The sequence below is a fragment of the Hippichthys cyanospilos genome, chromosome 1 (genome assembly GCF_059441005.1).
Source record: "Hippichthys cyanospilos isolate Australia breed blue-spotted pipefish chromosome 1, RoL_Hcya_1.0, whole genome shotgun sequence".
Lineage (NCBI taxonomy): Eukaryota > Metazoa > Chordata > Actinopteri > Syngnathiformes > Syngnathidae > Hippichthys > Hippichthys cyanospilos.
In genome coordinates, this window is record NC_142369.1 from 14,655,663 (window position 1) to 14,681,302 (window position 25,640).

General features: G+C 38.5%; 3 protein-coding genes across 6 annotated transcripts; 2 read left to right on the forward strand and 1 right to left on the reverse strand.

Moving 5' to 3' along the window:
- Positions 1–8,623: 8,623 nt before the first annotated feature.
- hscb (HscB mitochondrial iron-sulfur cluster cochaperone) lies at positions 8,624–13,481 on the reverse strand. The gene is made up of 6 exons (XM_088422005.1): positions 12,878–13,481; positions 11,959–12,055; positions 10,216–10,305; positions 9,975–10,119; positions 9,006–9,053; positions 8,624–8,851 (listed from the first exon to the last, which is right to left on the reverse strand). The coding sequence occupies exons 1-6, from the start codon at positions 13,243–13,245 to the stop codon at positions 8,757–8,759; spliced, it is 843 nt and encodes a 280-aa protein (XP_088278131.1). The 5' UTR covers positions 13,246–13,481; the 3' UTR covers positions 8,624–8,756.
- Positions 13,374–25,640, forward strand: ppil3 (peptidylprolyl isomerase (cyclophilin)-like 3). Of its 2 annotated transcripts, XM_088422033.1 has the most exons (7): positions 13,374–13,519; positions 14,071–14,196; positions 23,164–23,238; positions 24,187–24,280; positions 24,372–24,439; positions 25,099–25,217; positions 25,375–25,640. In XM_088422033.1, exons 2-7 carry the CDS (start codon positions 14,113–14,115, stop codon positions 25,499–25,501), a joined length of 567 nt encoding a protein of 188 aa, XP_088278159.1. In that variant the 5' UTR covers positions 13,374–13,519; positions 14,071–14,112; the 3' UTR covers positions 25,502–25,640. The 2 variants fall into 2 exon arrangements, with proteins under 2 accessions (XP_088278159.1, XP_088278167.1); XM_088422041.1 differs by lacking the exons at positions 13,374–13,519; positions 14,071–14,196 and adding an exon at positions 22,915–22,987.
- LOC148429372 (volume-regulated anion channel subunit LRRC8A) lies at positions 14,075–22,567 on the forward strand. 3 transcript variants are annotated; one of them, XM_088421988.1, is made up of 4 exons: positions 14,166–14,196; positions 17,850–17,914; positions 18,039–20,157; positions 20,730–22,567. In XM_088421988.1, exons 3-4 carry the CDS (start codon positions 18,046–18,048, stop codon positions 21,003–21,005), a joined length of 2,388 nt encoding a protein of 795 aa, XP_088278114.1. In that variant the 5' UTR covers positions 14,166–14,196; positions 17,850–17,914; positions 18,039–18,045; the 3' UTR covers positions 21,006–22,567. The 3 variants fall into 3 exon arrangements, with proteins under 3 accessions (XP_088278105.1, XP_088278114.1, XP_088278121.1); XM_088421979.1 differs by lacking the exon at positions 17,850–17,914 and having other exon boundaries at positions 14,075–14,196; XM_088421995.1 differs by lacking the exons at positions 14,166–14,196; positions 17,850–17,914 and adding an exon at positions 14,763–14,791.

Below are 25,640 nucleotides of genomic sequence, written 5' to 3' on the forward strand. Positions count from 1 at the left end.
GTGGAAGTAATATCCGTCTATCTTTGTTGTATTTGTGTATGGTAATAAAACTCAACAAAAGGATGTTGCTTTTAGAGCAGGTTGTTAGCGGTCCTGCGATGCAACAACCTTCCATCCTGTCAGGCTCTCCTGCTGCTTCACATTAATATTCACACCGGGGCTTATTGAACATTGACAATGAGGCTTACGCGGTTTGATTGTAAGCTGAAATCCCAAGAAGCTATCAATGTAGGATCATTCCAAGTCTTGCAGTCATGCATAAAATTATATTTTGACTAACCGCAACCATTCCCTGACCTCAACCCAATAAATTTGTAAACACAATCTCAAGAGAAAGCTCTGTGAAGGTGGAGGTCAGTATGCAGTGGATATAAAAAGTATTCACCCCACGATTCCGATGGCAAGTTTTTGATAGCCTCTAAAAATGATACAAATATTAATCAATTTTGCTACCATTAAAGGCGACCTTTAAGATAATTTTAAACAATATTTGAGTAGAAAAGTAAAAGAAAAAAGTAAAAGTAAATAGGTTTCAAATCAGCTTTTGACAAATGGGAAGAAAGCCTAAGACTACATTTTGATCAAGCTTAAAAAAAAATGCATCAACAGTATGACTAATGATATTTTTTTGGATAAATTATACTTTTTAAAAAGTGTGATTGTGACAGGCCTTGGTGTGTGACCTGTTTTGTTGAAACGTGATTCAGACAAACACATTATTTATGACCAGACTGTTAATCATTTTCCAGTCCATTGACTAAAAAGACAGGCAGCAAACTTGTTAAAAAACCTCAAAAAAAATATCTGGATAGCGATGCAGTCTGAAAATTGGAGTACCAAAAAAAACAAAAAAAAAAAAAACTGAGAAAAGGGGTATTCTATTACAGCCCTGCTAAAGTCTCAGCTCCAGCAAAAAAAAAAAAAGAGCCCCCCAAAATAATACTGTACTGCCATTACCATGTTTCTTTATAGGTATGGTATTATTTTGGTGGTAAGCAGTGTGTTTGTCACAATTTTTTTTTTTGCTTTTAGAATTCTGACCAAAAAAAAGTTGGTTTTATTGGACAAGAAAAAAAAATCGCCCTAGAGCATGAGATCTTTGTGGATAAGGAGTAAGGAAATTCTCAGGCAAAAGCCATCAGTGGAACCTCAAGTGCGAGTTGTCAAAAATAAAATTTAGCCATACATGAATTTGTGCTGTAAAACTGTGATACAAATAGTGGTGTTTTGAGCTGACTGCAATGAAGGTGTTGGCGACTTCAGCATCGTAGCAACTGGCGGTGGAGGTTTTTGTTTTCCATGTCAACTGCGTCAAAGAGTTATAATGATAAAATTTCTACCAGCACCTCTTATCGTCACAACATCTGATATTGATTTGCGAGATAAGAGCATCTGCAAAAATTCAATAAATACCACATTTCAAAACACTAAAAGGCCCAAGAGTGTTGTTGTGCACTCACAGCATTGGGAACACTTGCAGAGCTACATACTGTATGTATGGTACAAATATAATAATGATCAACACAATCTCAAATATATTGTACTGTATAAATTGTAGTTTTCAGTGATGTAAAATTATAGTAATATGCAGAAAGAATACCATTTTCACACCTCTTCCAAAAAGAGTCGTAAAGTGAGTATGTGTAATTTTTTGCATGCGCCCGTGAGAGCTTTAGGGGCATTACCATAAATGCAGCAATACACACTCCTCCTCCGGCTGTCCGCAGCTAAAACAGACATGGCGACCTCTGGAAATGCCTCCCCTCATGTAATATCAATTCATGATAAGTAGGCCTACGTTTATATTTAAAACATACTGTTGGTTGTTAAGAACAGTTATTTGCATTTTTTTTAAATTAATTAGAAAAATATTTGTAATAATTTAATGTATTCATTTTTAATTAAAAAAAAACATTTAAATCTTACATATTGTCACTTTAAATGTTTCTTGACCGCCTCTCCCATGTGAAATTAACTAAAGCAACCACATATCTAATGTAAAACTAAGTCAATTTAGCTTATTTCTAAAACAAAAATGAAGACATTAATAATATTCAGCTATATATTCTTTATCATCTGCAAAGAATGACATTGTCCCTGTACAATACCGCTAAAAAGTTAGGAAAAAAAACACTGTTTTCATTCTTTTTTTTTTTTTTTATTGGAAGTGGTGAAAAAATATTATGCCCCTATCAAACTATTTTTTTCTAAATTTAGATTCTTCCAAGATAATTTCTTCTTTTGACCTGGATAGAGCTTTGGTTCACAGTCGTGCATTATCAAGAGTTAAATTTCTGGACCGTAATATTATTAAAGCTTTTTGAAATTTTTCTTTTTTGAATTTAAAAGTGTCTTATGAGTTTTGACTGGCTGTTTATATCCATATTACTGCTCGCAGGAAGCCAAGACATGTCTATCCGAAGACATCAACTGAAGCAAGAATTGTGACAGTTGAATCTTTTAATCGTGTCACTATCGAATGTTTCTATATAACAGTGCTTTCACAAGATAGGAGCCAAATCATTTCCACAACAATCCCAGGAAATCACAGTGTCCCGCCACTGGTGAGCTACTTCTGCAAGCACTATAATGGTGAGCCCTGTATTTGCCATAGTGTGCTGATTTTAACATTTTGCTAATATGTTTCTTTCATTCCTCTTGCTCTCACATTTTGGTTGGCGCTTCTCAACTCTACTAATTATATACCTCATTGATTTATTTTTTCTTTTTTTCCACTCATTACCAAAGCACTCAGTGGCCTCGCTTGCTCCAACTGACATCCATGACTCTAACCTCTCTTGTGCCAAAATGGTCACAGAGGTCTTCAGCCGGAACTGGTTATTTGTGTGTCTCAGCATGTGGGGCCTTTCTATTAAAACCCACAAACAACAGAACTGCTGGTCTTAAAAGATCTACTTTTATGTTTTATTTTTTTGTCTGTTAATGTAAGCAGGGTAGCAATCAATCCAGATCGATGTTTTGAGAGCAAGGAAAGATGGTTTCTTGTCATTATATGATGGCACTGAGTCAAGTAAAAAAAAAAAAAAAAAACAGCACAAAACTAAAGGTTTCTGAGACAACATTACAAAAATGTTTTATTTACACTGACACCTGGTGCGTGCCATCTATCTCAGCTGCTAGCCTGATAGGATTCGCTGCATAGTAAGAAATGGATAGTTTTTTTTTCCTCCAATTTCTACAGACCCAAGAAGATAGCATCCTTTTATACTCATCCTTTATAGCGCTTTTTCATCATTTTCAGTAACAAAACGGGAATTTGAATTTCAGCTTTGGCTTGTCTTTTGGTGCTGAATGTATGCTAAATAAATAATTAAAGAGTTATTGTGGGCTAATTTAGCAAAGCAAGCATTCCCATAAATGATGAATTGTCACCCTCGGAATTACATCAATTTGACAATTTCATCTGATACATTATTTAGTTTCATGGGAGGGCCGCATAATGCACACTAATCAAAAGATTTAAACTAATACCTCTCTGGCAATGTCAATAAAGACTGAGCATTATCTTTGTAAAGGCGGATTTTTATGAGAAAGCTCTTAGAATTGGATTAGATTGTGCAAGTGGTCTTAATGTTACTGCCGCGTGGCATAATAGAAAGTGATTTTAGTCAACACAATGTTACACCAGTCAAAGAAAATCGCTTTACCGACAACAAATGGCACGTTAAAATCATATCAGACACACACAAACAAAATCCAATCTCTAATTTTATCAAGAGAGGATGGATCCATCTGGATGACGTTAAATGTGCGAGAAGTACATCCGCAAGACGGCGCGATTTTGTGCCCAGAAAACCTTTGTCCGACGCTAACAATTGTGTAGTTGTCTGTTACAGTCAGACCATGCTAAGACATCTCACCAATTCTGACAGTAGATCCAGCTTTTTAAAATGAACATTAAAATATTATCCGCAACAAAAAGCACTGCGTGTTTCACAGGGATATTTCCCCGTGCTAAATATGACCTAAATACTCAACAAAGCACGAAAAATTCAAATAAAAGAACCCCAGGCTTCATCAAAGTGCATGTGCTCAGAGTAATAAATATGATAATGGATGCTTTTCAGCACTGGCTGGCAGACAGCGGATTAGTCACCCACGCAGCCTCCTCACTTCCTCGCCTTGCTTTGCACACACGAGGCCTCCAAGTCTGCCACTTGGACACGTTAGCCACTCCATTGGAGACTTGAGCACGGACCTGCTTTCGAAATCCCATATTTAAGATTCATGAAGAATATGATGTTATATTTAATGCACATTTGCATTCAGGTAAAGTTGGACACGCTAAATGTCATTCCAAGCCAAGGTGCTTGAAGTTCTCAAATAATGTATATAGGGACGCAAGCATATTATTTTCCTGACCACATCACGTTCCACTTGACATCTGTTCCAGGCAAGAATTAGAAAATATCAATTTAAACATGTTATTTACTACTCAGAACAAAATGCAAAGAGGAAGATTTGAATTTGAAATATTTGTTAAAATTGTCTTAAAGTGTCCCCTTAATGTATTAAAACTAATGCACCGTACACTTCGAACATAATGAACAATGGCATTCCCTGTTTTGTGCCACACTTTCGCACAACAAACATTAAGCACTCAATGGGTACTTGCTATCGAGAAAATAAGGATAATTTGCCTGGCCTTGAGATCTCTTGTTTGGATTTTAATGTTGAGACTTTATTTTTTCAAATTATTTTTTTCAAATTATAAAACAAGTCATAGCAGGGTAGAATGTGAATATGAAGTCAAGAGATTTTCCTTTACAATTTCGAAATGAAGACATTTTTCAACTTTGGGAAAGAGTTCCCAATACAAATTAAAGTAGAATATTTTATATGGCCCGATTGATTAATCAAATGACAGATGTCGATGACAGAACTCAGTCTTTCAAATTGTCAAAAACTGACCAACACCCCCCCCCCCCCCCCACACACACACACACACACACAAATACATTATTACATTACAAGGCAAAGATAATGACATTTATTTCACACACTGAAAAATTGGCGGAATTTGAACGTTTTCTCTCGTGTGCGCAGTTAAACACTAAAGGCCAAAATATTCCAAAACAGTCACATGATCTGCCTGTAATTAATATTTTGTTATTGTATGCATGTGTGGATACAAAATGCATAAATATAGTCATTATGCATTTTGAAAATGTAATCATCTGGCTTTTCGTTGATTGGAATTCTGCCAAATATAGAATCAGTTGGAGAAAAAAAAATAGTCCATATTGATCAGTCCATAATCTTGACTAATCTGATTGGACCCGGTGCCTTCTGCCTTTAGTACAGTCACCACTGGCTCACATTAAAAGTAAAAAAAAAAAAAAAAAAGATCATGACAAATACCCCTAAAGTGTTCATTCTCTTTTAGGAACTAGTATACTCAGCCTGATCACTCATCAAGTGGATGCTGAGTATGAGGACACACTTCTGCAAAGCCTTTCACTTTTTGGCATTTGACAGCCCATGAAGCAGATCCAATATCAAACTGTATCACAAGACCAAAAGGAGTTAAAACATTCATCGCCGTTGAGCCCCGGCTTTGAGCTGGTGCTACGGCTCCGTCGAGAGGCAAAGGCCGGGCTTTTAGGGATGAGAGGAACACAAAAAACATGGATTACGACTTGGAGGGAAACCCGATAATGGCGGATTGTACTGGCTTGAATACCTGGTGGGACATCACTGCACATAAACAGCATGCAGGCGACGTGTGTGCGTGTGTGTGTGGGGGGGCAAGGATCTTAATGACCTAATGATGTGTCGCCGAGTGCGTTGTGTCCATTGCTGAAAGTCCAGATGGAATTCTAAGCATGGGCCCATATAAAGTGGAATAACTATCATTTGCTGTCAGAAGCATTGCTGCCGTCTACGAGTGCTTCACTGCCAGGCTTAATGTTATTATATCCACATTATGGTCAGCCTGTTTGACAAAAGAACACATTAGTCTCAATATGTTAAGTCCATAATGTTCACACTACTGCTGCTGCATGCACCATTAGTAAAACTACTGGAGGCCAATCTAAGCACCTCAAAGAATGTGAACATTGTTGCAACACGATTATCAAATGCTTTGCCCCATTTAACACAAATAAGTTCATTTCCTCACTCCACTATGCATGTCCTGACTTAGTATTCATTGTAAGTTATTGCTGTTTCTTTTTTTTTTATAGCAGGCTGTAGCTTTTCAATCAATTCAATTCAAGATAATACAAGCGCGGCCCCAGTCGCCCTCGAAAATGATCAAACCAATCAGCATCCTTTCAGGAACAAATAGCCAGCAGCTACAGGATGAATGAATGTGCGCAAAACAAAATGACTGCATGCTTGTAAATATTTGCAGACCACAAATATGATTTCTTGGTGGCCTTTGTCCGATAAAGAAGCACACGAAAGATGGTTATAATTGAGTGATTATTGATCACGGAAAAGTCTGCTGATTGAATGGAACTGATTGTTGATTGTGTCTATGCATTTGAGGCAAAATGGACAATGTTACTTTGATACAACCAGAGGAGGTGCTGTTGATTCAGTCTTGACTAGCTGCTGTAAAGAAACCCAAAATGAATTCAGATAGTGGAAATTGAACTACACTAAACACAAACATGAAGCGACACGTTTGGATTTATTCTCATTGTTATTATATATTTTTTTAAATATAATATATGTGACTGTATAGCCACAGTTCTCTCGAACTCGCAAATTTTGCTAAGTTAAGCATGTATTTTTTGGTCATGTCCTTATCTATGCATTATAATAGTAATGGAGGCCACAAAAAAGGTACTTCACTTTAACTGACATTTGGCCCTGACGGCCTAATGAGTCAGTTAAATCAATGTTCTACCCATTAGAATCTACTGTAACATGCAAATAGCTTTATACATATTGAGAAAAATCAATATTTCAAGTCACCTAAGCCTTTGATTCCAAATAAACAGACCAAAAGACGAAGTAAATAGTGATTCTGAGCTGCGAATCTGCATGCTAAATACGTGTATCCGCAAGTCATTTTTTGCCAAGCTTCCCATCCAAGTCAATTTTCCATGCTGTCTATAGAGCGACTTTTCCACTTAGGTGCCTTTCAAACTCAGTTCCAAGAGTTCTTGGGAGATGGCAGCGGCCTCCGTGTTGGTCAGTCATATTTTCTCAATCATTTAAAGACGCAGGGGATGACTTTTGATTACTACATGAATAATAACGGCTCATGGTGGATGAGTATCCCTTTTAAATTCATTGTCCTTTTGTGTGTGTGTGTGTGTGTGTGTGCGCTATGGGCCAGTGGGAAGGGCTTCAAATACGTGAAATTGTTGTTGTTGCAGACTAAATCATCTAGTCGAGATGCACGATGGAATACTTGCAAAAATGAATCCAATGACAAATGCATCTAAAATGTTGTATTGTTCATGCCAGTGTATCACTAACACCACCTGATATCACGGTTCGAGTTCCTTCATCTAATTTGGCGGCACCCCAAAGATCAGCCACTTTGATGCAATTTGAGCTCCAATTTGCAAAGTAATTACGGGTTATGAACATTCTGCTGCAAAAGCATATCCGTTTTCATTATGATGCACAATTTATATGGTGGAAATCACACAGATCACAGATCTTTGGCTCATCCAGTAATCGTCATTCAGCGACTCTTCCTGATTATCATAGCGTTGATGCCACATACGAGGCCCCCATGAAATATTCAAGAGGTTGTCTGCCGCAATAAAGGACTTCCTACCGGTCTCACATCAAGCCTGCACAGTGTACAACATGTACTGATAACTGTGGCTGCACAGGTGTAATGTCTCCACCTACAGGAAACCTGAGGAACTGAATATACTCTCCTGCTGCTGAAAACCATTATGAAGATTCCAAGCAGTATTACAATAAGATTTAACACAAATGCCTTTGATATTAAATGAACTAAAGTCCATCCATTCTTTTTTTAACCGCTTTTCTCACGAGGGTCGCAGGCCTAATGCAGCTTATCCCAACTGCTCAGGCAACAGGCGGCATACACCCTGAATGGGTTGCCAGCCAATTGCAGGACATGGAATCAAGTCTTGTTAAATGCGTACTGTAAATTTAGTGACTTTTCTTAAAGGTGCTGTAGATGCCTAAATATGTTTGAAATAAATTAATACTAACAAATCTTATTCTAATAAAGTGAGTTGTATTATTTATGGGTTAAAATATTAATGTTTATCTTAGGTAATAAGTTAACTATATATTGCACTTCAAATGTGTGCATGCATAAAAAGGCAGTCCATTTCATAGAGTATATCATATTAGGGAATATGTTCTGCCTTTCTTATATTTTTCTGTTCATTTGTCTTTAAACCACTTTTTTTTTTACCTCTTTTTACTGCTCTGCTTCATTCATGTAATTCTTCATTTTTGTTTTCTTGGAGTAATGTTTGCAGCAATGATTTAATTTCAAGGTGAATTGAAATTAAACTAAGAGAAGCATCCAGAGTTTTTGTATTTGTAACAAAGTTGTGGCCGCCGAGGGACCTATCAAACTAAGGCTTCATTGATTATGAACCAAGAAGAGCAATAAAAGTGAAAACACTGATTAAACAAATTAAGCAAAGCTAAATTGAAAAGCAGCACAGTTTAATAGTGTTCCGTATTTATGAATGGTGCATGCGCAGCAATGCAAAGTCATCATGATGCCTCAGTACACAACTTTTTAAAGAATCCCAATAATACGTGTGTCAGGGGAAGTGAAATTACATGAATCCAGAAAGTTTTTCCTTGACTTTCTCTTCAATATTTGAGAAGTATTTCATATGGGCAAGCAGTACCTTGGCAGCTTGGAAGTCTCCTGCCAAGAAAAAATAAAATAAAGACAGAGCACAAAAGGAGGTTCAACCAATGACTCATTCGCGACGTAAAGCTTCAGCATAGATTACAAAACTAGCACGCAATGAGTAGGAGGAATGTGGAAGACGTTTCAAAGGGACTTCTTGATGTCGTACCTGCACGCAGGGCGCCGTCTATCTTCGCTGTCAAGCCTTTCAGTTTCCCTGCAAGCGAGGAGGATGCGACAAGTTCAACGACTGCACATGTTCATAAAAAGGACCAGCTCTTTCATTGAGAACCTAACATTGCATCAGTGGGTGTCTGTGAATGCAGAAAGTATAACAAAGTGAATTTTGAAGAAATAAGAATAAAAAAAAACTACGAGCTTCAAAAGTAAATGCAATTTGCCATGAAGCTCTGCAACCTTGTAACTCAAATTTCAACACCCGCGTAGGTCAGCGCATCACCAAATACCTATGAGGCTGTACAAAGAATTTGATTGTTCTATCGCGAAATGTGGCTGGCATTGATAGAGGAGAACGATCAAATTAGTTTAAAAAATTGTAATGATGGCCCAAAATTAAACTGGCAGATTATGGCAATTAAACATGAGCCAAAATATTCAACCAAATGGGCGATGTGTACTCGAACCTTTTCCTGCAGTTGTAACACGCGTTTTATTATACACTAAACATATATCTTTACGATAAGCTAGTCTCTTTAAATATATATAATGAAATGTGTTATTTATTAGATCTATGGACCTGTTATTCAAAACGAAGCAAATCTTAAAATTTACAGGCAATGCTAAAGTTAGCAATGCAAATTAACCTTGATGTCACTATTTTCCACAAAAGCTTAAGTCAGTGTGAAAAATAGAGTGCAATTTAAACCAAACAAGTTTTTTTGTTTAACAGTATATTTAATTGATTAATTGATGTTCTTTGAATTGCATTTGGAGGGAAAACATATTTGATGTATTATGCATATTGAATTAATCGTGCAATTGTTATGCTTTCCGCAAAAAAAAAAAAAAGAAGAATTGGTTGGGTCCTCGTTGTATTAGACCAATCCAATATTAGCAAGGCAATACAAACTGTGGATCAAAGATTACATCTGTGAGCAGACATGAAGTCATTGTTTACATTTTGTGTCTCGGCTGATCTTATCAGCTTCGTCTGGAGTCCGTGCCTGTTCCAGGGCTTCATTGATCTCCATCAGCTCCAACAGAAACTCAGCATCAGCCCCAGAATCAGTGTCGTCGTCGATGCGAATCCCCTTTAGCTCCAGCTGCAAGGCAAGACAACAAGGGCTCACCGTCATGCATGACACAGCAACATGCCGCAACTCTCCGTCAGACGTTAGAAAGAGGCAGTTTGAACTTACAATATAAAGGCCGCGACTCAAAGGCTTCAGCAGAGTCTGGTAGGCTTTGTTGACAAGCGCTGACTGATGTTCAGAATACTCTTGTTCTTCCTGAAAAAGAACATTTTCCGTAACATGTTCCTCTTTTTGTAGTCTATAGACCTCTAAATTCACAGCAGAACCTCCTATGTTGAACTTGTGGATTAACTTTGGGTTTTGTGCGGGTGTTTGTGTGTTTTTTGACCAAGTTTCTTCTGCAAAGTGCGATGATAACCATAAACGGAACCTAAGAGCATTATATAACAACACTTAGCTAAAAACCAGCTAGGGTTAGGGTTAAATATGCAGTCAAAATGAATAAATGGCAGTTGTCGAGTAGTCTAGACATAAAAAAAGTTTCCCTGAGGTATGGGCATGAGAAAAGAGTGACAAAGTCACCGTGTAGTTCTACGCCTGTTCTAATAATTCAACATTACTGACGTTACTTGTTTTTCACCTTGTTTTTAACCGCCTCTGGCTTTTAGGGTCTCTTTTTAGATGCACTGCAGCTAAGCTATGCATGTGTATTTCTGGAGATAAAATGGTAAATAGTAAAAATGTTCTTGACAGGTGTGAGTATTTTGAAGGTACTGTATATGCAGCCTGTCAGCTTTTTGTGAAAATCAATAGTCTCACCATTGAGTCAAACACTGAGCTGTGTCCGTAATAACAACCCAAGCGGAAGGTGGCTGTCTTGTTTAAGTCATGGCTTTTATATATGTGATGGAGACCCCCGAGGCTGGAAGATGTCTAATTAAAAAATAAAGGGCGGGAGGGGGTTTGAATAAAATAGCCGAAACACAGGCTCTGCTTCAAGAAATCATAACAGCCTCCTCGTCTTTACAGATTGCGACTTCAGGGTGCAAGTGTGCTATACACAAGAAAAGCAACACACCCTTCAAACACAAAGCCTATTCTGCTACAGTCAAGCAATTTCATTTTAATGTTCGACATGGGCACATTAGGTTGTCTGTTTACCATCCATCCATCCATCCATCCATCCATTTTCTTTACCGCTTATCCCCACAAGGGTTGTGGGTTGGATAGCTTGAGCCTATGCATGACCATTTTTGTCATATTGAAGTGTCGTGGATAAGCTTAGCACAGTGTCACAAGTGCAATGATCACTTCCACTAACTTACAGTAAATCTCAAAATTCGAATGCTCCGGAAAAAACAAAAAACATCTGAACTCAACCTTAAGACATCTGGAAAATATGAAGCTTTGAAACAGCCATCATGTCGCACAACTTCAGTATGTGGATTTTGCGAGCTTACCTTGACCATGAATGCATACATTACAAAGCAAAGAATGTGGTTACTTTATTACCATCTCTAAAGGGTATCATAAAAAACTACATTTCAGTACCATGAGTGTAATTTATTAAGAACAGGCTAATGTAGTATAGATTAATTTAAAAATTGTAAGGCAATGTTTTAATAATCACACTTATTTGTCTTTACTTACACATTACCTAATTTCTTTTGGCTTTGTTTCCTTTCAGGAGAAATGTTTGTTTTCTTTTTGTTTTTTTTAAAGCAAAAGGAAAAACAAAATCTTATTTAAATAATCATCATAATATTTTAGAAGAAAACGATTGTGTTCAAATGGATAAAATGATGTTTCAAAAGATGTTTACTCATATATACCGAGGTCCAAAAGTACTTTCGAAACATAAAAAGAAGAAAAGACTCACAAACCATACACTTACAAACCCCTGCCTACCGCAGATTTCTGGCTGAAGTTGTCTGGATGTAGGGAGCGTTGAAGCTGCAAGTATCTTTTCTGCAGTTTGTGCGTGTCCAGTGCAAATGTGTTTTCACTGTGGGGGAAAAGTTAATGCACATTAGCATTTAATTATATACTTAAGAGATTATTTTTAACCTGCCCTAATGAGCTGTTTAGTCATGCAGTAGGGTGGAACTGTATGCCATGTTACAGTATGAGTTGGCTATTAATGTGCATATGTTAAAAGTCAGGGAGCAAAGATTTGTTAAGGTCTGCTAAAATTCATTCAAAGATTTTTTGAAACACAGTGGTCCCAACCACTGGTACCCTGCCGCTACCCGTTTGCCGCAGGAAAACTTTTTTTTTTTTTTTAACAGAGTAATTATGTCTGCCCCGCACTCCAACCCAAGTACATTTATAGGCTTAAAAAATGACAGTCTGTGATAATAAAATGTTCTACTAATGTTAAAATGTAGTTGTGCCAATGTTTTGAAAACTGCCAATTTAAAAGGAATAATGTTAAGTCCGGGTGACAGGGTAGAAGACAGGTTAGCATGTCCGCCTCACATGCAGAGGTCTTGGGTTCAACTCCAGTCTTTCTGTATTTAGTTTGCATGCTCGGTGTGGATTTTCTCCGGGTACTCCAGCTTCCCAGACACAGTGTGAATGCTTGTTTGTCTCTGTGTGCCCTTTGATCGGCTGACAACAAGTTCAGGGTGTACCCCGCCCACTGCCCAAAAACAACTGGAATAAATACAGGGATTGAAAGTCAGAGGAAGTTTCCATCCACAAGCAATTCTGTTATGGATTCCAATTGCCGGTGGTTGACTAGTGAGAGTAGACCAGCAACAGTAACAGAAAGGCTGTAACAAAAGCTGATTGCTAATGTATGCCATGACGGTTTCAAGATGCTCACCAGTCCATAATGTTGAAGAAGGTTACTCCATCATGAGGAGGCTGAACTACTTTACAGGACGGACAGAAGAATGTAGGGCTGTTGTCAAAGGGTTCTTTACACTTCCAGCAGTTCATTTGGACATCACATGTGCAATAACTCCTGATTGACGTAACGCTCCTGAAGTAACAAGTGAACTCCTTTTCCATCCCAAAGGTTCCGAAAATCTTATTGCTCCTGCGCCATGTGTCTTTAGCTAAGTTCGCAACCATAAAGTGTGTTGGACATGTTTCAGCTTTCAAAACGGTTGATCGACTCGTCACGAGCCGGCGTGTGAACGGCAGCGTTCGTAATAAGCCTGCCGTCCGCAAAATATTCAATGACACCATTTAGGAGTTTAAAAAACTACCCAAATTGAAGCTCTTTGGCAACTCAAAACAAACACATAAGCATCTCCTGGAAGCGACGACTTCTTCTGCGTTTAGTAAAAAAGTAGCATACTGCCACCTATCTGTAGGCGGTGAAGGACGCTAGCTTGAAGCGCTACGATTGTGCTCGGGGAACAGCGGCTATTGCTCTTTAGCTTTAGCTGCCCTAGCCAAAAAAGGAAAATATACGCTTTTTTCCAGTAGTCCTGGATTTAAACACACGCCTTCAAACACAGTAAGTCAATGCTTCAGGCTGTTTACACCCAAGTTGTCGTCAAAGCGCTAACGTTTTCGGGGGCGTTTATTCCCCAATGAAGTGCAATCTCAGATGACACAAAGAGCCGGGTGGTAAACATGTAGCTAGTTAGCTAGCTGGCTAACAGCGGTTAGTGCGCTGTAGATGTTCGCGATAAGTAGAGCGCAGACGATGTGCACGTGTGCAGTTAATAAAAAAAATCAATAACCCTGTTTATTTTTTGTTCAATCTAAATTGATTATTTGTTTTCATTTATTATCCTTTAGTTTCGTATGACAGTTTTTACTGAGCCCTTCCGTGCTAATGTTACCAATGTTGGATGGCTTTTGAGTGCAACTTCTTATTAAGGTTAATCAGAAGCTGCCACTGAAACCATGTGAATTTTACTTTTTCAACATTTTCTTTACCACGTGCGCACCTATGTCACTCAAGCCAGAGCCAATGAATCACCCTGTGTGTCTCACTATTTATTTATTTATTTGTTTGTTTGTTTGTTTGTTTGTTTGTTTGTTTGTTTTAATTTAATACAGGTTTCATACATAAGCTCATGGCAATGAGAGTGGCGATGGTCCATGAACGCTCATGGACTCACAGAAAGCGGCTCATCCATCAACAACAGCAACAAGCACTGGAGCCCAGATAACACAGTGAAACTGGTAAGTTATACCATTGTAACACAGGCATGTGATGTGAGTAGACAAAAAAAAAAGAGCTCTGAAGTTGAGCCAGCATAAATTTGTTTCTTGGCCCATGATGCAGACTTGGTGTCCCCGACTTTATCGTTTCCGAACAAAGTAGACGCCTGCGATGACTGCCAGCGCCTGCCTCTTATTGTCTAAGTGTAGGTGTGTTAGGGAGGTGAGGGAAAAGGTGACAGTAGAGTATCCCGGAGAGGCAACTGGTCGGAGACAGAACTTTCTATAAGGTAAACAGGATCTCTCCTACTGAAGGTCGAGGGAGGTGCTTCTCAAGGCCCCCACAGACAATACTCTGGGTATTATTAACGGAAATGGCTAAGAATAGAGAGCTAGCGAGAGAGGTGGCTCCTCTGGCTGTCGCGTTGTTTGGGTTAAACATGCCAAAACGGAACATCATCTTTAGAGGAGTCCCTCCTTGAGCTTACAAGCTGGGCGTGCCGCACACACGCCAAGTCTGGCTGATTGAAAATACTGATGGACAACATTGGCAAAAAAACCTGACGCAGAATGTTGTTCGGTACAAACGGGTGGACTTATTGCTCTTTGCAGATGTGTAAGTAAAATACATATCTTGCTGTAGTTGTATGTTGATTTTATAACTGTTTAGATTGAATTTTGTGTTACATTTTGTGATATTTCGCACATCACACTTTAAACAAAATTGCATGCCGTGCATGACTTTGAGTGTAGCATTGAACTTTTCATATATGTTACATGATGCTGGACCACATTGAAGTTGTTTCAGACTAATGAAACTGTTAAAACCAATTTAATGTGCTCTAGAGTCTAACATCTCCAAGATAAAATCTTTGTTAACTCTGCTGTATGCAGGCAATGTTAGTACCATTTGAGCATTTTTCCACTGCCAAAGTAATAAAACACTTGTGGTCGTTTAGCCCTTAACTTTAGTGACAAAGGGCAGGTATGTACTAAAAGTCACACTATGTATCTAGATCAACTACTGTAAATTGTATAAAACTGCTTTTTTTTCAATTTATGATATGGACAGAAGTCAATAACTAGCTAAATAGCAGCTAACATTAGCAATTGACGCTGAAGTCGTTTTGTATAAGAAATGTTTGATTATTTATAAATATTAGGTTTGATCCTCAAATCGGCTGTTGTGATATCTTAAATATTTTCAACACCACAATTAACAAAGATAACATATTTTTCTGTCTAATTGATGAACACGAATGATGCATATCAGACGAATCTGAAAAAGTAGGGAAGCAGTACGATTTGACCATGAGTGAAAGATTCAAAAGATTTATTGTCAAATGTATAGTTGTACCATACAATGAAATTCTTATTCTGTTCACTTCCCCGAGCAGCAGACTACATTCCATAATTGAGCAATAAATAAAAAGCAATAAACAGAATATCATGTAGTGCAAAAAAAAAAAGTCATGCTGTAAGTTTTATGAAACAGAATAGCTTATTCTGCTGCTGTCTAAAGTACATATTTAATGGCATCTTGGGCTGTCAAGCTTGTGGTGAATAACAGCAACAATTGACTTGAACTGCATCACTACACTATAGTGTACTGTATATACACACACACACACACACATACACACACACACACACACACACACACACACACATATATATATATATATATATATATATATATATATATATATATATATATATATATATATATATATTCAATAACCCCTTTACAACCACAATATTGGCAAGTTTTAGGTTTTTAAAATGCATGTAAATGTGTGAGTAACTCAAATAAACCCCTAATTGGGTTTTTACTAAGCCAAATATGTTACCAACTTGCCTCCTTGGAACATGTCATTGATTTGTGCTTCATGCATGCTCTATCCGTGAGGAATCTGTGTCTTTTCACTAGCATCCACTGATAAGACAATTTAAACCTTGACATAGTAAGCAAACCGGAGGGAAAAAAACACATTCACCTTTGGAAGTGGTAAACGTCATCCGCGTTTCGTTTGCAAGGCTAAATCAAATATGTTGATTTCTCTGAGGAGTAAGCATGCGGGGGGAAACTCAAACGCAGCATAAAGCCACACTTTTGGAGCTTGGAGTAAAACATTTACTTTATTACTGTGGGAACTGACGTAATATAATAACTAACCTGAATATAATGTATAGACACAGGAAATTAAGAAGCAGAAATTATGTCCATTCATGTCGTGACGTTATCCATATGTCACGATTTCATTTGGGGTTAACACAATTGACATAACCCCGTTCGCTAAAGCATGCACCGTGAGATATTCTGAATGTTTCAGAATCCCAAATGTTGACCTTAGCCTGACCTTGATTTAGATACAACTGCATGTAAACATAATTAGCTTTAAATGGCTACACGACATTATACTGTAATCACGACTGTGACTAACATAATTTTGAGTAATTACCCTTCATGCATTTACTATAGCCACGTATCATCACAAGGGTCGCAGGCTTGCTTGTGCCATCCCAGCTGACTTCGGGAAGTCGGCGGGGGACAAATTGTATTTTGCTTGCAGTGGACTTGGATGATTCGTGAATGAATGTGTGTGTGTGAATGGGTGAATGTGAGCTTTTGTAAAGCACCTTGAGCACCATATGCTGTGGAAATCGCTACTGTATGTATGTCCATTTCAATTACCATTTAATATAATAATTTGGCAGATGATTTTATTTTGAAAAATGTTGAAGAAAATGCACGAATTAAAAAAAAGGCTTCCTAATCCCTCAGACTGAGAATAGTGACAACATACATATGTCTTATAATATTTGACATGTATTGCTTCAACATTACTACCTTTACTCTAATTACTACTTCCATAGTAACCGGGTACATAGCGCTGCCTTGTGGCGTCTTAAAATGTCACAGAAAGCACCAAAATGAATGGACTGTACTTTTTTTCCCAGCAAATAGCTGAGGATCGGTTCCACAAGAAATAAAAACGCACAAAGGGCTATCTGTGATGAGCAAAAGACAAATGGGTGTTCCCTTTTATGTATTTATGGACATAATATTTGCACATTTGGCTATTGAAATACAATTGGATGTAACGAATGAATGAACCATCTGACAAAGAAAAATATACATTTAAGCTTTCTTGTCTTTATCTAGCTTGATTATTACTTTGCAAATATTGTGATATTGATTCGTGTTCATAAATAGTGATTTATGCTTATAATAATGTAACCCCTTAATTGATAGTCAGTAGTCTATCAAGTTAATTTATGTAATAAATATAAGAAATTATCTTCCACTACCACAAGAGTTCTAAAATCGTCTCTCCTAATATCACAGTTCATATCAGTTGTATTTGGGTCTGTGCCATCAACCGCTCCTGTGGAACTTGGATAATTTTCTTTTGATTTATGCACATCTAAATGATGGAAAGACTATATGCAGACACGTTAAATTGCTCTTCATATTTCATTGACTGATGAGTTTTGGCTCGTCCGGTATGGCACCCCATTTCAGAGATTAATTGGACCTGCTAAAACAAAACATCATATCCATTTCAGTTAAATCCCTGAATGACCACTTTATCAAAAATGCTGGAATCTCATTTTCACAGTGGTTTGCAATTGATCACAGTTTGTGACTCATTTTTATCAAACTTTTACAGGAAAATGAACTATAGACTACAAATGCTGTTAACAAATGCACAGATCATTTCAGAAAACAGAACTTGTAAGTAACAAGTTTGATCTATTGATTCATACTTGCTGAGATCAGTACCTCGCTCTTCTTCCAAATGAGCCACATCATATTGTCATTTCTACTTGTTTGGTAAAACGTACGCTTTTTCTCACAGATAAGCCATGATCCCCATCACTGAACTGCGGTACTTTGTGGACACGCAACCGGCGTACCGCATCCTGAAACCATGGTGGGACGTTTTCACGGACTACATTTCCATCGTTATGCTCATGATCTCTGTGTTCGGTGGGACTCTGCAGGTCACCCAGGACAAGATGATCTGCTTACCCTGCAAATGGGTGGTCGATCAGACCTGCAAGAAGAACTTAAATTCCTCGTTCACAACACCTTTTGCATGGGAGCCCAAAGGAATCCAGTATGATTTGGACCGCCACCAGTATAACTATGTAGACGCTGTGTGCTATGAGACTAGATTACACTGGTTTGCCAAGTATTTTCCTTACCTGGTGTTACTCCATACGCTTATTTTCTTGGCCTGTAGCAACTTTTGGTTTAAATTTCCCCGCACCAGTTCCAAACTCGAGCACTTTGTGTCCATCTTACTGAAGTGCTTCGACTCGCCGTGGACCACCAGGGCCCTGTCTGAGACAGTGGTGGAAGAGAGCGATCCGAAACCCATGAAAATGAACGGTTCGATGGAGCACAAGGAGTCGGTCATCAGCGAAGACGTTGAAGCCAGCGTTCCCATGCTCCAGCGGACAAAGACGCGCCTCGAACAAGGCATCGTAGACCGAACCGAGACCGGGGTTTTGGATAAGAAGGAAGGCGAGCAGGCGAAAGCGCTCTTTGAAAAAGTCAAGAAGTTCCGGATCCATGTTGAAGAAGGAGACATTGTGTATCGACTGTACATCCGTCAGACTATTATCAAGGTCATCAAATTCATTTTGATTATCTGCTACACAGGGTATTACGTCAACGATATCAAGTTCAGCGTGGACTGTAACGTCGATATAGAGAGTCTTACCGGTTATAGCGTGTATCGCTGCGCTCACCCGTTGGCTACACTTTTTAAGATCTTGGCATGTTTCTACATTAGCTTAGTCGTGGTGTACGGCTTCATCTGCATGTATACTCTGTGCTGGATGTTGCGGCGCTCCCTCAAAAAGTATTCCTTCGAGTCAATCCGGGAAGAAAGTAGTTACAGCGACATACCCGACGTGAAGAACGACTTTGCGTTCATGTTGCATATGATCGATCAGTATGACCCGCTATATTCCAAGCGCTTTGCCGTGTTCCTCTCAGAAGTGAGCGAAAACAAACTTAGGCAGCTCAACCTCAACAATGAGTGGACACTCGACAAGCTTAGGCAGAGGATAACCAAGAACTCTCAAGACAAGCTGGAGCTGCACCTTTTCATGCTAAGTGGCATTCCGGACACAGTGTTTGACCTGATGGAGCTGGAGGTTCTCAAACTGGAGCTTATTCCGGATGTGACCATCCCACCGATCATCGCTCAGCTGGTCAATCTGCGAGAGATGTGGCTTTACCACACCCCGGCCAAAATTGAAGCTCCGGCCTTGGCGTTTTTGCGAGAGAATTTGAAGTCGCTTCACATCAAATTCACAGATATCAAAGAGATTCCTTTATGGATTTATAGTTTGAAGAATCTCAGTGAGCTTCACCTAACCGGCAATCTCAGCGCCGAGAACAACCGCTACATCGTCATCGACGGGCTGAGGGAGCTCAAAAGGCTCAAGGTGCTTCGTCTAAAGAGCAACCTCACCAAGCTGCCTCAGGTGGTGACCGACGTGGGCATGCACCTCCAAAAGCTGTCCGTCAACAACGAAGGCACCAAGCTGATGGTGCTCAACAGCTTGAAGAAAATGGTCAACCTGACTGAGCTGGAGCTGATCCGCTGTGATCTCGAGCGCATACCACACTCCATCTTCAGCTTGCACAATTTACAGGAGATCGATTTGAAGGACAACAACCTGAAAACCATCGAGGAGATCATCAGTTTCCAGCACCTGCATAGGCTTGTCTGCCTTAAACTTTGGTATAATCAGATTGCCTACATTCCCATTCAGATCGGCACACTGATCAATTTGGAGAAACTCTACCTGAACAGAAACAAGATTGAGAAGATCCCTGGCCAGTTGTTTTATTGTCGCAAGCTTCGCTTTCTGGACCTGAGCCATAACAATTTAACCAATATTCCAGCTGAAATCGGATGCCTGCAGAACCTTCAGTACCTTGCAGTGACTGCCAACAGAGTGAGTATATGACCTGCTTACTTCCGCTATACTGTTACCTAGGGCTGGACAATACGGCTTAACAATAAGAGCTTGATATTTTTTTTATTTAATTTCTATTTTTTTCCACCTTGTTGTTATGCACAATTACAATTTGAATTGATTAATAAACCTAGAGTCTATTTAGAAGTATGAATCTGTGCAAAATGTTTTTAAATAGGCTTTAATGATAACTTAATCCTGTGCAATAAGTTTTTAAAGAAGTTTTAACGTGTACTTAATATTCAGAGCTTGTGCAAAAAAAAAATCTATTAACTTTTGCAAACACATCTTGTAAACCACCCATCCAGCTTTCTGCCACTTCTGCAAAACTACTGACTTACGCAGCCAATCTATCAAAACAAAAACTAATTTTAAAAGAGTTTTTAAAAGCGATAATAAACTGCGAATTTCTGTAAACACATTGTCAAAGTAACATGATTTGCTCCGTCTTTCTTTTCTTACAAGCAATTAATCATACCTTTCTGGTGTTGTTATCAAATCGTAACGTTTTTCCTTTTCATCCACCCCTTGTCAACCACCTTGACATATAGATCGAGAGCTTGCCCAATGAGCTGTTCCAGTGCAAGAAACTGCGCACTTTGAACCTGGGCAACAACTGCCTGCAGTCTCTTCCGTCACGTTTCGGTGAGCTGACTGGACTGACGCAACTGGAGCTGAGAGGCAACCGTCTGGAGTGTCTGCCCGTGGAGCTGGCGGAGTGTCGTCAGCTAAAGAGAACTGGTCTCATTGTGGAGGAGGACCTCTTCAACACGCTGCCCACCGAAGTCAAAGAACAGTTGTGGAGGACGGACAAAGAGCAGATCTGAACGTAGCCACGAGTTCGTCCATACTCGCTAACTGGGAGGCCAGTAACAGAAAGCAACCGCCCCGGCCCCGGCCCCGGCCCCGGCCCCGGCCCCCGGATGATGGGATGCCCGGCATCATGTACAGCCAATAAGGAAGGGGTTGTTGTTCATCAGTTTGGCACAAGTTTTGTTCCTTTAGTGCTTAGCTTCCCGACTGATTTTTGGACATACGCTCATCAGGCCGTTTAGCAATAACACGAGAACACTTTATTGATCCCAAAGGGAATTTTGGACAAGCAGTGCCATTGTGATGTTTGTTTACATTTTATGCATCTCAATGATGGTGGAAGTTTTAAGGAAGTATGCAAAATGATAGGCCAACTATACTGAGCTTTTTTTTTTTCTTTTAAATGATCCACAAGCACTAAAGTCATGTACGTTATGTATTGTTGAACGTTGTGTCATGTCAGCAAGCCATTGAAATGCCAAGGTTGCCCCTGCATGGTCTGTTTTGTATTCCTGCACTTCATAGTATCCGAACCGGCAGACTTGCTGTCAGTGTTAGAATCAACTATTGCATTCTTTCAAAGGACTTGAAGCAGAGCAAAAATATTTGTACGTTGAGCTCATTATATCATGTTGTACGTTGCTTTTAGTGACAACCGTACAAGGTACAACAAAGTCAAGTTGACAATCATTTAAGTTTGTATCAAAAATGTGTGCCAGCTCCACGTCTCACAGATTTGTCCCTTTTTCTCCCCATACTAGTATTGAATTTCAGGCCTGTAAGCATATACCGTAAAGATATTTAGAAACTTTGTACGTGAAAGTTGTGATCCAAATTGAATTAGAAGGTTTGAGGGGAAATTGTCTAACGTCAGTGTTACAAAGTAACAGAGAAGCTTTCTTACCACAAGGTCAACCCTTATTCAACCCAGTGAGCACATTCTAGGAACTTATAGTACATGTGATGAATTATGTCATTTTTTATGTATATCTGATTGCAGGTGTCCCAGACCTTGCATCTGTTCACCTGATACGCACAATTACTTTGATAAAGTAGAGCAAATGTACTTTTTGTCAATTAAAAACTTTACCATCGATCATCTACCCGTGACACAAAGAAAAGGAAAAATGAGGTATGTTAAATCTAACAGCTGTGTGTCCAGGCCACTTGCCTTAACTCCAGTTCACTCGCTTTTCTTTTTAATTTGTTGTTGCGTTTTATTTTTTTTAAATTGCGAGTCTAATGCTTTGTACACGACCCGCTATTAAAGCTGATGTGGAAGACTACTTGGCTCCAAATAATCATGGCTGAAACAGAACATTTCTCCGTACTTTCTTGTAAATGTTTTGTAATGCATTGATCATTAATCAGGAGGGAGCTAACTGGAAAGAAATAATTGATGAATGAGAACCATTGTGATGTAGGCTATGCTCCTTATTTATGATTCAATAGCGTGAAACTGTTATCACTTTGCAAACTTATGTTTAGATATTACCTAATATAATTGTTTTGGTAATGAGTGTGTGTCATGGGTGTGTGAAATGAAAAATCAAATACAAGCTTTTTCAAATAAAAACCAACGTGACTTGTAATGATTATTTTTCAAACAATGCCAACACACAACAACAATACATTGACAGGGTTGCGTCACATTTACAAGAAAGCTAGTTAGGTTTTTTTTTTTTCCAATCTGGCCTGCAGTCAAATGAAAAACCCTGCACTAGTGACACCGAGTAATGCTAGACCACAAATAGTCGATAACATTTTTATAATGTAATTGACAATAATATGTCATTTTAGTTTATGTTAAAACCAGGGGCAAAATCAAGAATGACTATGTCCTTTTACGCTCCTTGAAATGTCCTTTGTCGGGACGAAAACCGAGGACCACATGTACACGCAGGGCTGGAGTCGTCACGGAACTTATTTTGTCTAGGTAGATGCATCCACACGGCCTTATTTCGCACACACACTGACAGTCGTAACGTTCAAAATGGTAAATTTTCCCAATTTTTCTCTTTATGTAATATAGAAGCATATAGTATGTTTTTCTGTTTTATGTGTTATACACCCACTGTTAACATTCGTTTGTTTTTAACTCACTGATCACTGACTAATTTTAAGTCTAATATTTTCGTTCTTCGGTTTTGTGCATGTGTGTGCCTTACGCAGGCTGTTACCCTTCACACTGACTTGGGAGACATCAAAATTGAAATATTTTGTGAACGCGCACCGAAAACCTGTGAGGTAAGTCAAAGAAGCAAAAGTTTTAAATCATATGTGCCGTAGCTATCTTTCTTCATCAGATAGTTATTAATTGCGCATTGTAAGTAAACCAAATGGTCTGATTCAAGATTGTCATATGCATAGTAACACTACCCAGTGAATCACTAATTACTACAAAAAACTGAAAAGCTAGCCAAGTCGATGTTCTTTCATCAATATTGCAAGTTAATGTGCGTTTTTTAAATTCATTTTTAAAGTATTACGTTAATGTGCGTTTTTTAATTACTTTTTAAAGTCTTCCGCATATTTTTAAACAAACACAAAAAAAACAATCTGTTTTACGATGATGAATGTAGGATTCATTGTGCTCTCATAAGTCAGACGTAGGCCTATGCTAAAATGAATTAATGAACCAGTCATTAAAGATGACGCTGCGTAAGACTGACCGTTTTTCATTAAAAATGTACAAATTAAATTATTATAAATTTCAAAAACTTCAATGTATTCTAAATTACCAACATTATGTTTTAAATATAGCTCTGGGTCTAGTTATTAAATTCTATTACATGGGGGTGGTACTCCTCCGGAAGTCGCAGTATCTGTTATAGCTACGGACAGCAGGAGGAGGAGTGTTTATTGCTGCATTTACTGTAATAGCCCAAAAGCTTCCACAGCTGCATGCAACAAAAGTACAGATACTCCCTTTCAGCAGTCAATGAGAACTTTACAAAAACAAATATGAGGCAAAAACGTAAAATGAATAAATCTTATTACAATAACACACCAAATCTAGGGATTCATCACTTCAATTTTTCTTTTTTAAATAAACAATGTGAACATGCAGATTGCCTTTCAAAAGCACTAGATACCAAATACAATAGTCGTTCTACTACACTGTAATGTTGGACTTTGATTCTGTGTTCAACCTGTCCAATAACCAAACTAAAACCAATGAAACTTTTAATTTAGAACTTCCTCGCCCTATGCGCCAGTGGCTTCTACAAAGGATGCATCTTCCACCGAAACATAAAAGGCTTCATGGTGCAAACCGGAGACCCGACAGGTAGCGAACCACAATAATGTGATTCTTTTTACCGGTATTGTCATGGCCTTTTTGTGATTTGTTCCTCTGTTCCGAATGCAAAATTGCCCAGGCACTGGTAAAGGAGGAACAAGCATATGGGGACGCAAGTTTGAAGATGAGTTCAGTGAACATTTAAAAGTAAGGGGCCACCGCCTTTTCAAGTTTTCTCCCGGGTCGTACATGAACTGTCAGATGCCTTGAAGCTGATGTAAAATGAAGTCCGACCCAAATGTTCACACTAACTTTCCTTGTAGCCTAGTAGACCTAATTTCAGCCCACATTAAAGGACTCACTCTGCAATTGTATTTTTGCTTTACCTTTTGACTTTGGAGTTGATTTGTCATTCTTTTGCTTGGATTTTAATCTTATGTGAATGCAATTTTGATTGAATGGAGCTGTAGACCGTTATGTTAGCGTCTTGTGATGGCTACCGCCGTTTTTAGTCCGCACATTGGTAAGCTTAAAATTACTTGGGAACTTGTGCTATAAGGCTAACGATATGTCACTTGTAAATAAAACGTAGAATGTTATCCAGTGTATTTAAGTCTACGCACCCCAAAATGTCAAGGTTAAAAAAAAAAAAAGACCAGATTTTATGTTACTTTTAGCAAAAGCTTGAATATTATGTACTAACACTGATTGTTATCGACAATTTTTCATAATTCCCTCCTCCTTGATTGAGGTTCCAATTGCACCGGAAGAAAAACAGCCTCAAAGCCTGATGCTGCCCACCACTGATTTTTACTGAATGTTTGCTGTTCTTTTGGTTGAGTAAAATCCTGTTTTGTTTGTTTCAGCATAATGTTAGAGGAGTGGTCTCCATGGCAAACAATGGCCCGAATACAAATGGCTCACAGTTTTTCTTCACCTATGCCAAGCAGCCTCATTTGGACATGAAGTATACAGTGTTTGGAAAGTGCGTACAATACATCATGGCAAAACCCCAGCTTATAAATATGTACAAATGCTGATTTTTCTGTGAAATATAGCTTGATGCAAAATGCACCATTAACAGTGTCAGTGTGTGCGTGTGTGTGTGTGTTTTGTTTTTTCTTTTTTTTCCCCCCAACTAGGATTATTGATGGCTTGGAAGCACTAGATGAGCTGGAGAAACTCCCCGTTCATGAAAAGACATTCCGACCGTTGACTGAAACTCGCATTAAAGATGTCACCATTCATGCCAACCCTTTTGCTGGTTAATAAGAATCAGGTTTTGCCCAAAAGTTTTTTTTTGTTTGTTTGTTTTTGTGAAGATTAACAGTATTGTCCCCAATTTTTAATCCATAAACTGTACATGTTTTTTTACTCAATAAAATGTAATCAAGTGATTGCTAAAACA

Excerpts from the sequence above, each read along its gene's own strand:
- hscb (XM_088422005.1), bottom strand. The coding sequence starts at position 13,245 with ATGGTGTCATTGAATATTTTGCGGACGGCAGGCTTATTACGAACGCTG. Across the intron at positions 12,056-12,877 it reads TTCTTCAACATTATGGACTG|TGAAAACACATTTGCACTGG; the intron begins GTGAGCATCTTG and ends TTTCCCCCACAG. Across the intron at positions 9,054-9,974 it reads GATCAGCCGAGACACAAAAT|GGAAACTGAAAGGCTTGACA; the intron begins GTAAACAATGAC and ends CCTCGCTTGCAG.
- ppil3 (XM_088422033.1), top strand. The coding sequence starts at position 14,113 with ATGAACGCTCATGGACTCACAGAAAGCGGCTCATCCATCAACAACAGC. Across the intron at positions 23,239-24,186 it reads GCGCACCGAAAACCTGTGAG|AACTTCCTCGCCCTATGCGC; the intron begins GTAAGTCAAAGA and ends CTTTTAATTTAG. Across the intron at positions 24,281-24,371 it reads GCAAACCGGAGACCCGACAG|GCACTGGTAAAGGAGGAACA; the intron begins GTAGCGAACCAC and ends AAAATTGCCCAG.
- LOC148429372 (XM_088421979.1), top strand. The coding sequence starts at position 18,046 with ATGATCCCCATCACTGAACTGCGGTACTTTGTGGACACGCAACCGGCG. Across the intron at positions 20,158-20,729 it reads TTGCAGTGACTGCCAACAGA|ATCGAGAGCTTGCCCAATGA; the intron begins GTGAGTATATGA and ends CTTGACATATAG.